The 14733-nt window shown below is 35.5% G+C and overlaps 1 protein-coding gene across 2 annotated transcripts in view; it reads right to left on the bottom strand.

Moving 5' to 3' along the window:
* LOC105250173 (RNA polymerase II elongation factor Ell) overlaps nucleotides 1–14089 on the bottom strand; it is a 74736-nt gene extending 60647 nt beyond the window's left edge. For both annotated transcript variants that reach the window (XR_003122595.1, XM_011256170.3), the window contains exon 1: nucleotides 13583–14089. Coding sequence is in view for 1 of the 2 variants with exons in the window: in XM_011256170.3 (XP_011254472.1) it covers nucleotides 13583–13726 (144 nt within the window). In the remaining variant the exon portion in view is untranslated. The remainder of the gene's footprint in view (nucleotides 1–13582) is intronic.
* Nucleotides 14090–14733: the final 644 nt, after the last annotated feature.

Here is a 14733-nt window from a genome sequence, read left to right as displayed (position 1 = left end):
CAACGCCATCATAAATGTAAGAGAACCGGATCGAATTTTTAAACGAGAGGAAAAACAGAAAAATTATTTGTATAATGTAACGCAGATAAAACGTATGCTGTAATTTATTATCTTTTTCTTAATTGCGTAGTAATTGTGTTCCTCGCAAAAGAGTTTTTCATAATATTATCTTTTTTAAATATTATTTTTTTTAATATTATCTTTTTGTTAGTCAATATTAATGCAGAGTCATGTGCATGCTCATCAGTCCCTTTGTCACCTTTTCAGTCTACAATTATTCAGTCAGATGATAATCTGATGCCAGCGCAATGCATTAGTAGAAAGTCAAGTTTCAAATTATATCCGCCATTTAGGAGCATTTAAAAGATCGCAAGATAGACAAAGAATAGTATAAGTTTAACTAAAGTCTAATAAATCCTATTTTTTTTTTTTTTAATTTTGAACAGTTCACAATTAATCAAGTTTCAAGATAACACTTTATTGAAAAATTGAAAAAAACTACCATAGAAAAATGATTTATCGTTTCACGAAAATTCACATAATGCTTAAGTAACGATATTTTTTTAAATATGTGTGCGTGTATATTTATTTTTCCTTGTTTTTTTCGCGCTTTTTTCTCTCTTTCTCGCTTTAAATTATATGACTTTATCGAGAAGATGACGCGTATGAAAACATGATAACATGTGATATAAAAAAAAAGTCTCAGTAGCGGCAAAATAAAGATATCATGTTTTTGTTTTGTGCATGCTCTATTTAACATTTTATTATGATATATAAATTCGTTGTAGCGTGTATGCAATTGAACTTATATTTAATTTTTTCATATGTGTGTGTGTGTGCTTAAAAATAAGTGTAGTAATAAGTATTAATTTTTTGTGATTATAAATATAAAGATAATGTAACAAATATAATATTTAGATATAAAAATATAATTAGAATAAAATTATGAAATTAAAATGATGAAAGTTAAACAGTCTCGTTCACTCTAGTAAATCTTTCAAGAATCTTGAGAGACAAGATACAATATACAATATAATATGTAAGAGAAGATATATGCAGTTCATCGAATTTTTATAGCTTTTATAGTAACGATTTAATATAAATGAAAATTATGATAAAATCAAGCGTATAAGTGGCAAGCATAATATTGCGGTGAATCTAGTAATGAACTTTTCTTCCGATGTAAACATGTGCGTAATGCGTAAATCATCTTGAAGAAATTTCTCAAAGCGTGTTCGACCTGTTTTCATCGAAAGCCGGAAGCGCGTATCGATAACAGCCGTTATGTTCCGCGTCGGATGGCGCATTAGATATACCTGTCTATCGAAGAATATCTTTCAACTGTTGTGATTAATTCCTATATCACCATTGCTGTTTATGTTTGCATTGGAAATCCAGACGATGATATGTCAAATCACGCAATTGAAGCAAATTTTGATAGACGATTACTTATTGAAGAAGAACGGAGCAATTTATTGCAATTCAGAGCTTGCACCATTTCTAAAAGGAAATAAGAATACTGAATTGTGAAATCGTATAGTAAATAAATGTAAGAATATTAAGCTTCCTTCGATTTACTATACTAGACCATTATACATGGTCTATTGTACAATTATTATGAAAGTAAACAATTGAATCCTTTAAATGCTGAATCTTGAGCGGTTTTCTTAGGTCCGAATTCATAGTCGTTTCTCAAATTTTAAGACTAGAGAATCTATCCTAATGCGACCATTTTATTGGTTGAATAGGATAGCTCAATCAATGGAATGTATCGTATTAGGATAGATTTAAGAAATTCTCTAGTCTTAAGATTTGAGAAACGACTATGAATTCGGACCTTAGATTTCTCTATCAACGATTGTATACCGAATAAAGCGCAATTATGTTCCTTAATCGTTATTAGATGTATGTTAGATTTGTGCAATATTAAATTCCCTATAGTCAATTGATTCTGAATTGACTATAATTAGTAAATTTAAGATAAAGCATATATTTTCAATTAATTTCATTTAATTGCATTAATTTCATCTTCAGAGAAGGTTCTATTAACAAAAGGAATTCGATTCATAATTCGAAAAATTGGTTTTATTTAAATTTCGAAAATCAACTTTAAGACAATTCGGTAATTCTACAATTTATATATACAGTTTAAATTTGTTGAATTTGATAGAAATGCATGTATATTATTTAATTTCCTAAATTAGGAAAAAAAAAAACAATTTATTATTGATTGAATAAAAATTTAGTTGTTTTCAAATATACTCAATTTTCTTTTTATAACCTGTAGTAAGGAAGTATTTTCAAATTCAAATTATAGGTTCCGTAAATCTAATATAACACTGTTTATTAATATTTAACGAGATTTATATGTATGGAATAAATATTCAACAAAAAGTATAAAAGTACATGTAGGATAAGAGGAGAGTATATACTACTTGTAGTACCATCGATTTTTGACGAAATTAGCTTTGTATTTGCACTAATATATTTGAAGTTTCCCAGATCAGATAAATGTGTCTTGTACTCTTAAGAAAATAGACATTCAATAAGGACCTAAGAGCTTTGAGATATTTCCGTGCAAAATATTCTGTCGTAATCGCTCCGCGTATATAATAAAGCGGTTTTGCGCTTTTCTCCTTCATTGCCGCTCGTTGAAATGTTTCAAAATATATTCCTTTAGAAGGACATTTTAATTGTAAGCGTAGGGAGATGGACGACGCGTAAATGATCTCGAGGTGAGAATTTTTCAGCGCGCGCGTACACGTTCTCCAACGGGGAAAGCCTATGGTATTATGATAAAACGCCGGGAAATCCCCGTGAACGATTAACGCGGCCGAGAATCCTTTTTTAAACCTCGCCTCGTTCATGCGATTTGCTTCGTGTGTGTTGTTGAAAATATAAAAACTTTCGCGCCTGTGTAGCAGTTAGGGCGGATACATAATTATCGGTAATTAGAAGAGAGTATATGCTCGAATAAGGCAATATCGCGCGTTATACTTTTATCTAATATTCAACAGCTTTGATTTTCTTTTCGATAATCTTTTTCTTTTACACACATTATCTCAGTATTTATTATACGCAAATAAAAAATATAAAATAAAGAATAAAATAGAAAGTAGAAAATAGGAGGCAAAAAAATCTGTAAAGAAAAGATAATTCATATTGTATCTCAGTTTTTATATTATTATAAAAAACGCAGCGCGTAAACAGTGAGACGTGAGATATTTACACGGGCAATTGGAACGTTAATCCCGAGATCGCTACCCTTTATCGTTCCAATATCAGCGCCAAGGAGAGCTTCTACGATAATTATACATTCACATCCGGTATCGTACTTAAAGCGCCTGAAGATTTCCACGAGGGCCTCGCTCACGGCGGTCGGATTAATCCAAAAGGATTTTCTCATTAAGTAATTTACGATAATACTCCGACTTGCGCGCGGGCGCGACTATTATGGTAAAAGCATGGACGACGGGGCGTGATTCGATTCCCAGTTTGCAAAGTGAGCATGTAGCATTAATTTCTTGTACAAGAGCAACGGCCTTGAGACAAACGTCTTTCAACGCCCCGACGTCCTTAGAGAGAAAGGACGCCTCTCAAAGGCCTTCCTAGGAGAAAGCCTTTGCCCACCTAGATAATCACACGGAATACCGCACACCGACATCGAGGAATCGCATCATTCTCCCTTCACCGATCTTTTTACGCCCGCCATCTCGAGACTTCGCCATAAAAACTTGGCGGCAACTTCGGCATTCGCGCGTGTCGCGCGTTTTCCATCGTACAATATATTAACCTTTTCCGATCCGCTCTATACCGGTACCGATCACCATCTCTTACGGTCAACTAACTTATACTTATGCGTACTAGGCATAGGTTTATTAATCGCCCGCGAGGTGGGATAACCAAGTATCGATAAAATCCAAGCGCTATGTAAATGTCGTCTGAAAAATTCGTATAGAGAGATGACTATTGGGATAATTATCTCCAACGAGACAAGCCTCGGAGGAAATTCTTACAATCAGTCGTAAATCTTTTTACACGTTCGCACAAGAGATCGATCGGAGTTTGAATCGCATTACTTTCTCATCAACCTACGACAGATGAGCCGATATGAGCGCAAAACGAGATATTGGAGAAAAAAGAAGATGAAGGAGAAAATGCCGTTAATAAAGTCAACAATCTATCGCATTGGAAGAAGTAAACATTTTTCTGGCTCTAAAAGAATGCCCTCTTACAAAAAAACGTTTGCACGAAACAATGGGATATTTCTTGCGGTAAAAGCTGCGATTAAACGATAAAAAAAATAAGAGTTTACATCAAAGTGCAATCGAATTTTTTATATAATATTTTTTCTCAAATAGATAGTAGTATTCATAATTATATAATCGTCATTTATCTTTTTCTCTCAAAGTCTACAAAAAGCGCTTCTTGGCGCTTTTCTTTTGATCGCACGTTGAAATTTTCCACGTGAAACATATATCTTAATCCAGACAATAGATTCGCGCGAGGTTTCACTGAAATATACCGTTATACATTCTTACAAAGTGTAACATCATCAGGGGCACAGTCGGTCACTTTTATATCCGCGGATCGTTGAGAGAATATTCAAGGGAAATGATTCAAATTGAGCGTGCACCCGATAATTATCGCGTATCGTGTATCGCGTATAGGAAAAGCGGCGAAAAGGAAAAGCGAAAGGGAAGGCCCGCCGCCGATAATCGGGCGGGCGTAAGTCGTCCAAGGGAGAACAAGTCCAAGAATCGAAAATTATGGCACAGGTTGCGAAAGACACGCTGTTTAGTCATATTTTTTCGTCACAACCATAAAAAAATCTGTTTCGCGAGAACTCTGTCAAACTCTTGTCGCTATGCGAATAATCCGCGAGAGGACGGAAATTACTCGAAAACTCGAAAATATGCAAATGATTCTTATCCAAAGATCCGATTGTCATCGTTGCTATGGGAATTTCCGAGCTGATCTATGCCCGAGTTAAATCCCGAGAAACATGACGATGTAATGAAAATAATTTCCATTTACTTTTCACGACATTAGCATTATGTTTAATGCAATTATGAGTTCTCCTTTAAGATCATTATTCTCGCAACGCCTGTTCTGAATTATTACTAAAATTTCATATTCCAGTTAGATTGTAGAAATAAAATACCGTTTCGCACGAAGATTTTCATTGTACTTCATACGGCAAATTTAAATCACCGAATCAATTGTACTTATTTGATAACGAATTTTTTGACGAAGTCAATTTTGCCCTTGACGTCTTCGAGGGAACTTTAATTTAAGATCTATTATCTCCAAATCAGTTAAATATGCGCGTGGTCTGAATAATCTAATTTCTCGCATCCACCGATGTTCTTTTATGCCTATTTATACCTATCCTTCTCTACATGTACCCTACTCGTTCTCGTTAAATAAATAAAAAAATAAATTATATAAAGCCGATCTTAAGAGACAATGGCGCGAGTCGATTTATCTCCGATTAATTCTAAAATAAGATGGGGCGTAGTCACATTGATTAATCATTCCGCCGAAAGAAATTAAAGGACGGGAGAAATTGTCTCAGGAAAAATTCACAAATTTTTCAAATGCTTAGATCTTCTATCGGAGAGGGCAAAGTTCACGTAGACTGCATTCTCAAGCACCTTGTAAGAGGGTCCATTGTCCTAACGACCGCAACTTTTTACGATGCTTTTACGCAGCTTTATCGTTTCAAAGTCTCAGACTGATACAACGCGACAATGGGTTTATGTGTTAAACTCGGTGTCGTAATGTTGCCGGGATAATTCCGCGTTGCCATGACTCCCGGCGGAGTCTATACTTGATGCATGAATTCGTAATGAATTCGGTTCTCCGGCAACTCCACAAATCAATTCACGTTCGTACTGGCAGTTTTATATGTGTGAGACAGACTCTCATCGATCTTTCGGGATCACCCGCATCATCCGATAATAAGCCGTTCCAGAAGACGACACGAATTTCAATGACGGTGAAACAGCCAATAATTTCACCGGCTATTCTCGATCGAAATTTTTTATCAATGAAAACGATAGCTCGATATATTCGCTATGTCGTTTAAGTTTGAAAACGCGATAATAACGCAATGTTTTCGATCGAGAACATTTGCTCCGGGAGATGTATCGATTCCATACACGACGAATGTTATCGTATCGAAATCAATAGGAAATTAATCAAAAATCGCACGTGGTTTTTTACTTGACAAGAAAATATACGTAAATATTAATCGATATTAAAATAAGTTTAACTTTAATAACAAATGAAAAGATATATCATTATTATACTATATCATAATTATCTAACGCTGCAATATCAGTATGTGTATATGTAAAATAAAATCTAGCCCGTATATAAGACTTGATAAAAATAAAATCCCTTTCTTCCTTCTTTTAATTCAAATCATTTATATGATAATCGATGATAACTGATGTTTATGAGATAATCGTAATCGGGATTGGCCGGAAAAATCCTGTGAAAAACTATTGATAAATTGAAAAAACTAATGATAAATTCCGGCCGTTACTCATCCGAACTTTATTCATGATATGATATAAATTGGCAAACGTTATAAAAGCAACTATACATAACACTGAAATATATTTATATCGCTTTGGGCAAAAAGATACTTTTTGTTTCTTTAATAAATCTAATACTATAGTTTAAAAAACAAAACTAATAAACTAATAATAAAATCTTTTTAAATTCAAATTAATTAATAAAATATATATTTTTAAAAGAAAAACTTTGAAGATGTAAGTGTTACTAAAGTTTATTTTAATTTTTAGTAGTTTAATAAAAAAAATATGAGAGAAAGATATAATAATAAGTAGAATGCAGATTGTAAAATTTTTATCACACATACAATATAGAAAATCTAATTCGCGTTTATCATTAATCAATAATCGACATTGTATAATAAAAAACTAATTCATTTTCCAATGTCACTTTTTAATCTAATTATTTTATTTTGGATAAAATTTTAAATTAAAAATTAAATTAGAGAAACATTGTCATTTGACACGAATATCGATAAAAATATTTACTTCAACATTTTTATAATCTTTTAATAGAAACGACCAGATTTCTTTTCTGAAATACCGCAATTTTTACCGTTGGCATGAATTTTTATCTAAAAGGTAATGAAATTTTAACAACAACTCTGATCGCGCGTAATGTCATTAAAATATATTATTATATATTTGTTTTAATTCATTAAAATATATATATTATTAAAAATCGTCGGTGCATATGGTGCGGTTCCGTTCCAGAGACTTGTGCACAATGACATTTACGTGATACAGTTGTAGAATAACGTTAATCATCGCATTAATTGTGTGTGGGACATTAATTACTCGCGACTAAATTATGCTAGTAGCTTGTTCCTCAAAGTTACACAGTTTCGTTGTTAATTTACATTCCAGGCAATCGATATGCGATACATGACCTTGAGAGGGAGAAGAAAAATGCGATTGTGCAGTCGTCAATGTCACGGCATGCTTTTTTTTCATGGCGCCTCGCCGAACAATTAGTGCATGCGAATTTGGGCGCGTTATTGCTGAAAAATAAAAGCCAACCTGTTTAGCTGTTGTAAAATAAATAATGCGACTCACGCAACAAGACCCAAGTAGGTGTGATCGCAATCTAGCAGCTATTTCATGCTGCATTCAACAGCTTTTTCTAATCAAATCGTCGATTCATCGATAAGCCGATAAGTAAGCACAGATTAGTTCCGCATTCCGGGAAACCGAAAGAAATGAGCGTAACGTACAACATACATGCATGCATTCTCAATATAAATATTCATCGTCAAATATTCACTACTATATAAGAAATATATATATATAAAGACAATATACATTAATTTTATAATAATATTGAAATACATATATATATATATATATATATATATGTATATATAAATTTCACAATAATATTGTCTGTAACGACATAAATATTGAATAAACACAAGACTGAAGAAAATAAAAAAAGGAAAAACTGCTCTTAAATTTTCCTCCTGTTAAATGTACGAGGTATGATGTAATCTATGAAATAGGTCGAGAATATTTATTTGCGGTGTTGCGTTTCACGGAAAAGAATATAGCGGGGCAAACGAGAGTGATATTTGCAACAGTGAGAGGCACGAGGCAGAGCTCTCCTTCCCGCGTATATACACATGCCGATTTACGACAAATTTTTTATGATAAGGTTCACCTATTTCTAATGTAACGTTTGCATATACATATATATGTATGTTAAAGAAATACAAATCAGAATATGTGGAATCATGATCGGCCGAGACCAGTCGGTTTTACACACTTTCAAGGTTTTCAACGATCGGCATTACTTTTTGAAGCATGCCGCCCCCTCTCCTTTCGTCTCCTGCGTAGCTGGCATTCACTTTCACCTCGCATAATTTATTTTACATCGAACGTAAATTGGAGGCGTTTGACGTATGTAAGTCGCCAATTTAATAGCACGATTACGAGATGCGATACTTTTTTTTCTCTTTTACCCTCTACCGAGACTATTTTAATGGTTTTAAAGTGTACTTTATGTATGCACTTCGTGCGTTAATATCTGACTTTCCATTCTTATATGTCTTAGCAGCATTTAATATTATTTCAGTGCGCAAAAAAAAAAACCGAGATCGAAATTCCAACTTGGCGCGTGCGAATATTTAATTGCGTGTAACTTCTTTTCATAAATAAATTCGCGTATCGTTTGAATTTACGAGAGTCTTACAATCTCGCGATAGCCCTTCCGCATCGATTAATTTACGACGATTGTTCTTGGTTATTTAAAAAAATTTTGTCATTTGTTTTAGTTACGCATTGCGTTAATATGCGGCAAAATGTAACGAGATATAAAAATAAATGATAAATAGCAGTTAATTGGAACAGAATTCGGAAAGAAAAGAAGTAAAGGGAGAAACAAAGTTTGCAAAGGTGCAAAAGAGAGATTGTAAATAATAAAAAAGGGAAAGAGAAAAAGATGAGGCAATAATAAAAAACCCAACTGTTCTGTGTTCAAAGAATTGCTTTTGAATATTTCGAAAACATACACAGGTATTTGATAGCTGCTTAACATGACCAACAATTTTCAAAATTAGAAAAATTGTTTATAAATTACAAAATTTTTGTAAATTGAATAAATTTAACTAAAAATACAAGTGCGCTATGAAAGTTTGATAAAAATCTAAATAAAATAATTTTTGCAAAAATCTTTCTCTGCGTGAATATAAAGTGAAAATTAGTGTGCTATTTAATGCCTTACTTGCCATTTAATTTAGGAATACAAACAACTATAAAAGAATAAAGGACAAAACGTTTTTTCGACTTTAATGATGACATCCACAAAATCAAGCGAATAACCAGTAGTAAGTAATTAAGCGAAGAGGATATAACACAATTCTATGCCGTCATTTGAACAGAAATCAAAAATAGAAATTAAATCAACCTAATAAATATGTCCATAAAAGTTTTTTACAATAAAAGCTGAATTGCTCATTCAATATACTTAACGTTCCGTCTGGCTTTCTAAATAATAATTCGAATCACGATTAATCATTTCGCAAATAAACAAATTGTCTATAGCGAGGGAAAAGAGGTATTAAAAGAAGAAAATAGAGAGAGAGAGAGAGAGAGAGAGAGAGAGAGAGAAACGTATTCTCTTTTTCTCTCTCTTACTTGTAAAATATACATGCGGTTGCAACTCCGTTTCTTCAAACGGGGTTCAAGTTATTCGAGTTTCAAAGAGAACAGCTGTATACTTCTCGAAAGGGGCACATCCCTTTTACAAGATACAGCCAACACAGCAGGATCTGAATCTTGGAATCGTAAAGGTGGTTCGCTTTTGAATTCTGCAGCGCTTTTTAAACAATGGGCTATTTAAACTAACCCTATTTTCGTTCTACATTCTTCTCCCTTTGCTGTTTTCTACTGCATTCTTAGCTGTGTCACGCGGAGACTCGGATCATTCATTTAAATATTTGACCACCATTTAACATCTAACCGAAAAAATTCTCCCCGATGAAAAACATTTGCGCGTCGCGCGCGTTTCTTTAAAAATCGAATTATTTAAGCATTTTTATATTTTCTTACTTTTTTAGAGAGTGTCTACACTCAAATCTTGTAAAAGAAAATTCTCTGAAAAATTTTCTATTCCTATAATCTTACAGAGATTTTTATTCAAAATTCCAAAAAAAATGATTGAAGAATTTTTAGTGCAATTTTCTAAAATAAATTTTTTTATTACATATATTTTTCATGTACGAAGGAAAAAGCACAGAGCTTTTTAGAGTTAAGTGCTAGATTTGTAAATGTGTACTAAAAAACTTAATAACTTTTGTAAGATGAACGTTTTTTCTATTCGCATAAAATTTTCATTTCTTCATCAAATTTTCATGTTTCATTACTAAATTAATAAAGAACATGCATTTCGTATTCAATATTTTATTAAAATATTGCATATAAATAAATGTAGATATATATTCAGAATATATTTTTAACAATTCACGTCTCCCCGTCCCGATTATTCACAGTATAAAAGCAAAATTATTGAGAGGTTCTTCTTTTAAATTTTCCGAGTCCTAATAAAATTGCATATTGGACACCACCGCTTCGAAGCGATCTCTCAGTTTAGTTACCGTGGGGTAACTTTCTCGTCATCAGCTGACACCGGAGCTGCGATACGGGAAAGAATAAAAATGGCGTCAAAATGCTATTACGCACATAGAAATCTCTTAAAATCCAATCTACTCGCCAGAATGGTGAAACTCAAGATTTATAAGACGTTGGTCAGACCCGTGCTAACATACCCTAAAAAATGAAGACTGCCAGCGTATAGCCACCTTGGAAAGAAAGGTCCTAAGGAGAATATTCGGTCCAATTAAGGAGGAAGACGGGTCGTATAGAAGCAGGTATAATGCTAAACTAGAAGCTCTAGTGAATGGCGAAACGGTGACTCGCTTTGTTAAATCTCAGAGGTTGAGATGGCTAGGACACCTAATTCGAATGCCTCAAGACAGAGCAGTAAAGAAGATATTTCAGCTTAAAATGCTGGGTACCAGAAGAAGAGGAAGACCGAGAGAAAGATTTGGTTGGACTCAGTGGTCGGCGACCTGAAGATGAACATCAAAAATTGGAGAAATCGGGCAGGAGATCGGGAAGGATGGCAGGAGATTGTTGCACAAGGTTTTTGGTCCACATAGGACTGTAATGCTATGAAAAAATAAAAAAGAATAAAATTGCATGAGAAATCCATGTTTTTTCCCTGATTTTCCATGTTTTCCAAGTACAAAAAATCTAAGAATATCAAATTTTTCATGTCTTTCCAATGTGTAAATATCTTGTTATATCGTGGAAAATCGTGGATTAAAAAAGTATTTTTATCTCGCTATTTTGAAATTCTAAGCGGATAATTTTAATTAATCTATCAAACAAACATGAAAAATTCTTAACTTTAACATAAATAATTGTAAATGGCTTCAAATTTCTTGCTTTTCTATTTATTTTATTATAATTACACAGATAAATTTAAAAAATAAGGTTGCTTTATTGCCTATTAACGTAAGACATGCATGTCATTCGCAATCATTATACAAAACTTATTCTGACACAATAATAATTGTTCAGCGATTCAAAATAGTAAGAATTAATAATGAATTTATTTATTATAAATAACGGGTTGATATGTGTGTGTGCGCGCGTGTGTGTGATTTAATTAAATTTCTTACTAGACTCGACTAGATTTTCAATAATCAGTTTAACGCACAAATTTACATCGTTGCGATAATATAACGCTAAGATGACTTTAAGCGAAGTATTCCCAAATATCGAATGATAAGTTGCGACAATCGCGACAATCTATGGATAGTAAAAATGTTTCATCGAAGCCGTTTTCTTCGGCTTTATGGCGTTTCGCTACGATGTATAAAATGCAATTCCAGTTGAAGATTTTGACAAAAAGTCACGTAATAAAAGAAAATTTTAAAAAATGATATCGACAATAAACGGCGTAACAATATACGCAACATAATTACATACGATATGTATATCTTTCATTGACTCGTTACGAAAGATAATATGAAGACTGTATATATTTCTGCATTTAACGGCGTTATTTTGGTGAAGACACGTCTCACCCCGTACCACGATTCCTCTACTTTCGAATCTCGTCCGTGAGGTGAGGTTAGAATCAGCTGATGTAAGAATTCGCAACCGCTACTGCTTCATGCTCGTTAGACCGAGTATTCCTCGGCTCAAAACGACGGAAAATACGCGCGGTCAGAAAAGCAGCAAACGCAGCAAAAGCAGGAAAAAGCTGTTAAAAATAAAAAGTGTACATTCCTTTTTTCTTTTGGCGAGGCCATGATGACGCATTTAACAAACATTCAATTACGCGAAAGAGCAAAAACGAGCGCAGAAAAATTCGCAGATGAGCGCGATTAGTTGGGCTAAGTAGCAGAAATCATGCTATCGATGTAATGTGACGTGAGATGATTCATCTGTTTTCGCCTTCTCGAGGAGAGAGGGAGGATCCTTTGCAAGAAAGTTATGCGATTATATGTTGGAACTACTTTTCTTTTAAAGAATGCTTCAAGAACACCGCGGCATATGTGAAATTCTGTAGCCGCGGAAGTGTGTGTGTCTGGCTTCATTATGCATATATAATTTTTCGGTTCGGCTCAGTTCGTACTCTCGTGTTCTCATATTACGTAATTACCGTTGTCAAAGCAGCAGACGTGTCGACATCGCACGACTCGTTCGTTCGTTCGTTCGCTCGTTTGTTTAAATGCCGCAAAAAGGAGGATCGTATACTGACACGAAGGCATATCGAATTTTTGGATCGGCCTCAAGCTGAGAGATTCTCAGCTTTTTCTTGAAAAAGAACTTTTTCTCGAAAACAAGAGACGGAAAAAAAGAGAAAGAGAGAGGAGAGAGAGGGGGGGGGGGAGAGAGAGAGAGAGCAGCTGTTTGTGAAAAGAGCCGATCCTCTCTCGAATGTGATTTCTTTCAAGAAAAATAGATTTTGAGAAAAAAAAACAGATGGAGATGAGAGAGAAGAAATAGGAAGGATGAGACAAGGGGAAAAGGAGTGTGTGTGTGTGTGTGTGTGTGTGTGTGTGTGTGTGTGTGTGTGTGTGTGTGTGTGTGTGAGAGAGAGAGAGAGAGAAAGAGAGGGGTGTGGGGAGGAGATGAGGGGAGAAAGGAGAGATCAAGCTAGCTTGTCGAAGAATTTCCAGGCGTCGGCGAAGACATCGTCACGAAATTTCGCACAAAATATGATAAGTAAGAAAATGAACGATTGAATATCTCGATGTTTCTCTTATCTCTTTTTTCCTGGATATGATATTACAATATACACTGATGATATTACGTACACATGCCACCGGTCACGGCAGTAGATACACATACGTGTCAGTAAATGTGTATCGTGCGCTTCACACACATACGTCCAACGTATGCGCGCGCGTGCGCGCGCGCACGCATGACGATCCTAGCCTCTCTAAATATAAAAAGCTTGAATTTTCGATATGACAAAAACTACTCACTCGGCTCTTGAGGTATTCCTGGATGGCACGATACGATGAATCGGTGAGCTTCACGAAGATTAAAGATTTGTGTTCATCGAAATTGTCGTGCGACGACAAACCATACTGGACACCTGGCACCAGCGCCATTTCTCCGTCTCCCATTTCGCCGTATGCGGCTTCTCACTGTCTTGCTTCCACTTGCGAATGATTCTTCTTGGCGTAAAACCAGCTGACCAGTTTCTCTTCGCTCGTTCGCTGGGATTATGCCATAGAAACGGCGCACAACAATAACACACTTTTCTTTCTCTTTCTGTTTTATAAAACTCCTGTTCTCTTCTTTCTCACCGTCGTCGATCGGCGCAAAGCTTGCACCATACAACGAACGGAATGAACACAGCCGACGACACTGACAACGGATATCTTCAGCCGGAACCTCTTGACGCGAGACGAGACGTTGCCTCGTGAAACGTGTTTTTCCTTCTCGCCACGCTCGCACCACCACCACCGCCACCGCCGCCACCACCACCACCACCACCACCACCGCCACCGCCTCCTCCTCCTCCTCCTCCTCTTCTTCCTCCTCCTCCTCCTCCTCCTCCTCCTCCTCCTCCTCCTCCTCCTCCTCCACCGCCGATGCCGCCGCCACCGCCACCGCCACTTCCTCTTGCGCGCACGGTCGCCGTATGTTTTCTATCTTCGTATCTCTCTCTCTCTCTCTCTCTCTCTCTCTCTCTCTCTCTCTCTCTCTCTCTCTCTCTCTCTCTCTTTCTTTCACGATTCTCGACACACAATTACTCGCGATGAACCCCCCCGGACCGGACGTTGTCACAGCAATGCCCCCCGTAAGCGATATTAATAATGGACCACCCTCGAACGAGCTCGCGATTTTCCATACACTCGACTATTTCTCAACCGTCGCATATTAACGCGCCGATACGACTCATTTGAAATTTTTCCTACGATTGAATAGGTACCAGAGTCGAGCGATACAGGAAAGCAGCGCACTCGTCGTTTTGGCGTAAAGAAACACAACTACATACTTTTGAACAGTAACCTGATGGGCGGGACTTACGGAAGAAACGTCAGCCAATCGCGTTGCGCGCAACGGATAAGCCGACAGTTAAACCAAGGACGATCTCGCCGTCTTCGCGCGGTGACGGCCAACAATC

Source organism: Camponotus floridanus, unplaced genomic scaffold, assembly GCF_003227725.1.
Source record: "Camponotus floridanus strain SB8 unplaced genomic scaffold, Cflo_v7.5 scaffold177, whole genome shotgun sequence".
In the NCBI taxonomy this organism is placed as follows: domain Eukaryota; kingdom Metazoa; phylum Arthropoda; class Insecta; order Hymenoptera; family Formicidae; genus Camponotus; species Camponotus floridanus.
This window is presented reverse-complemented; position numbering and strand designations above follow the sequence as displayed.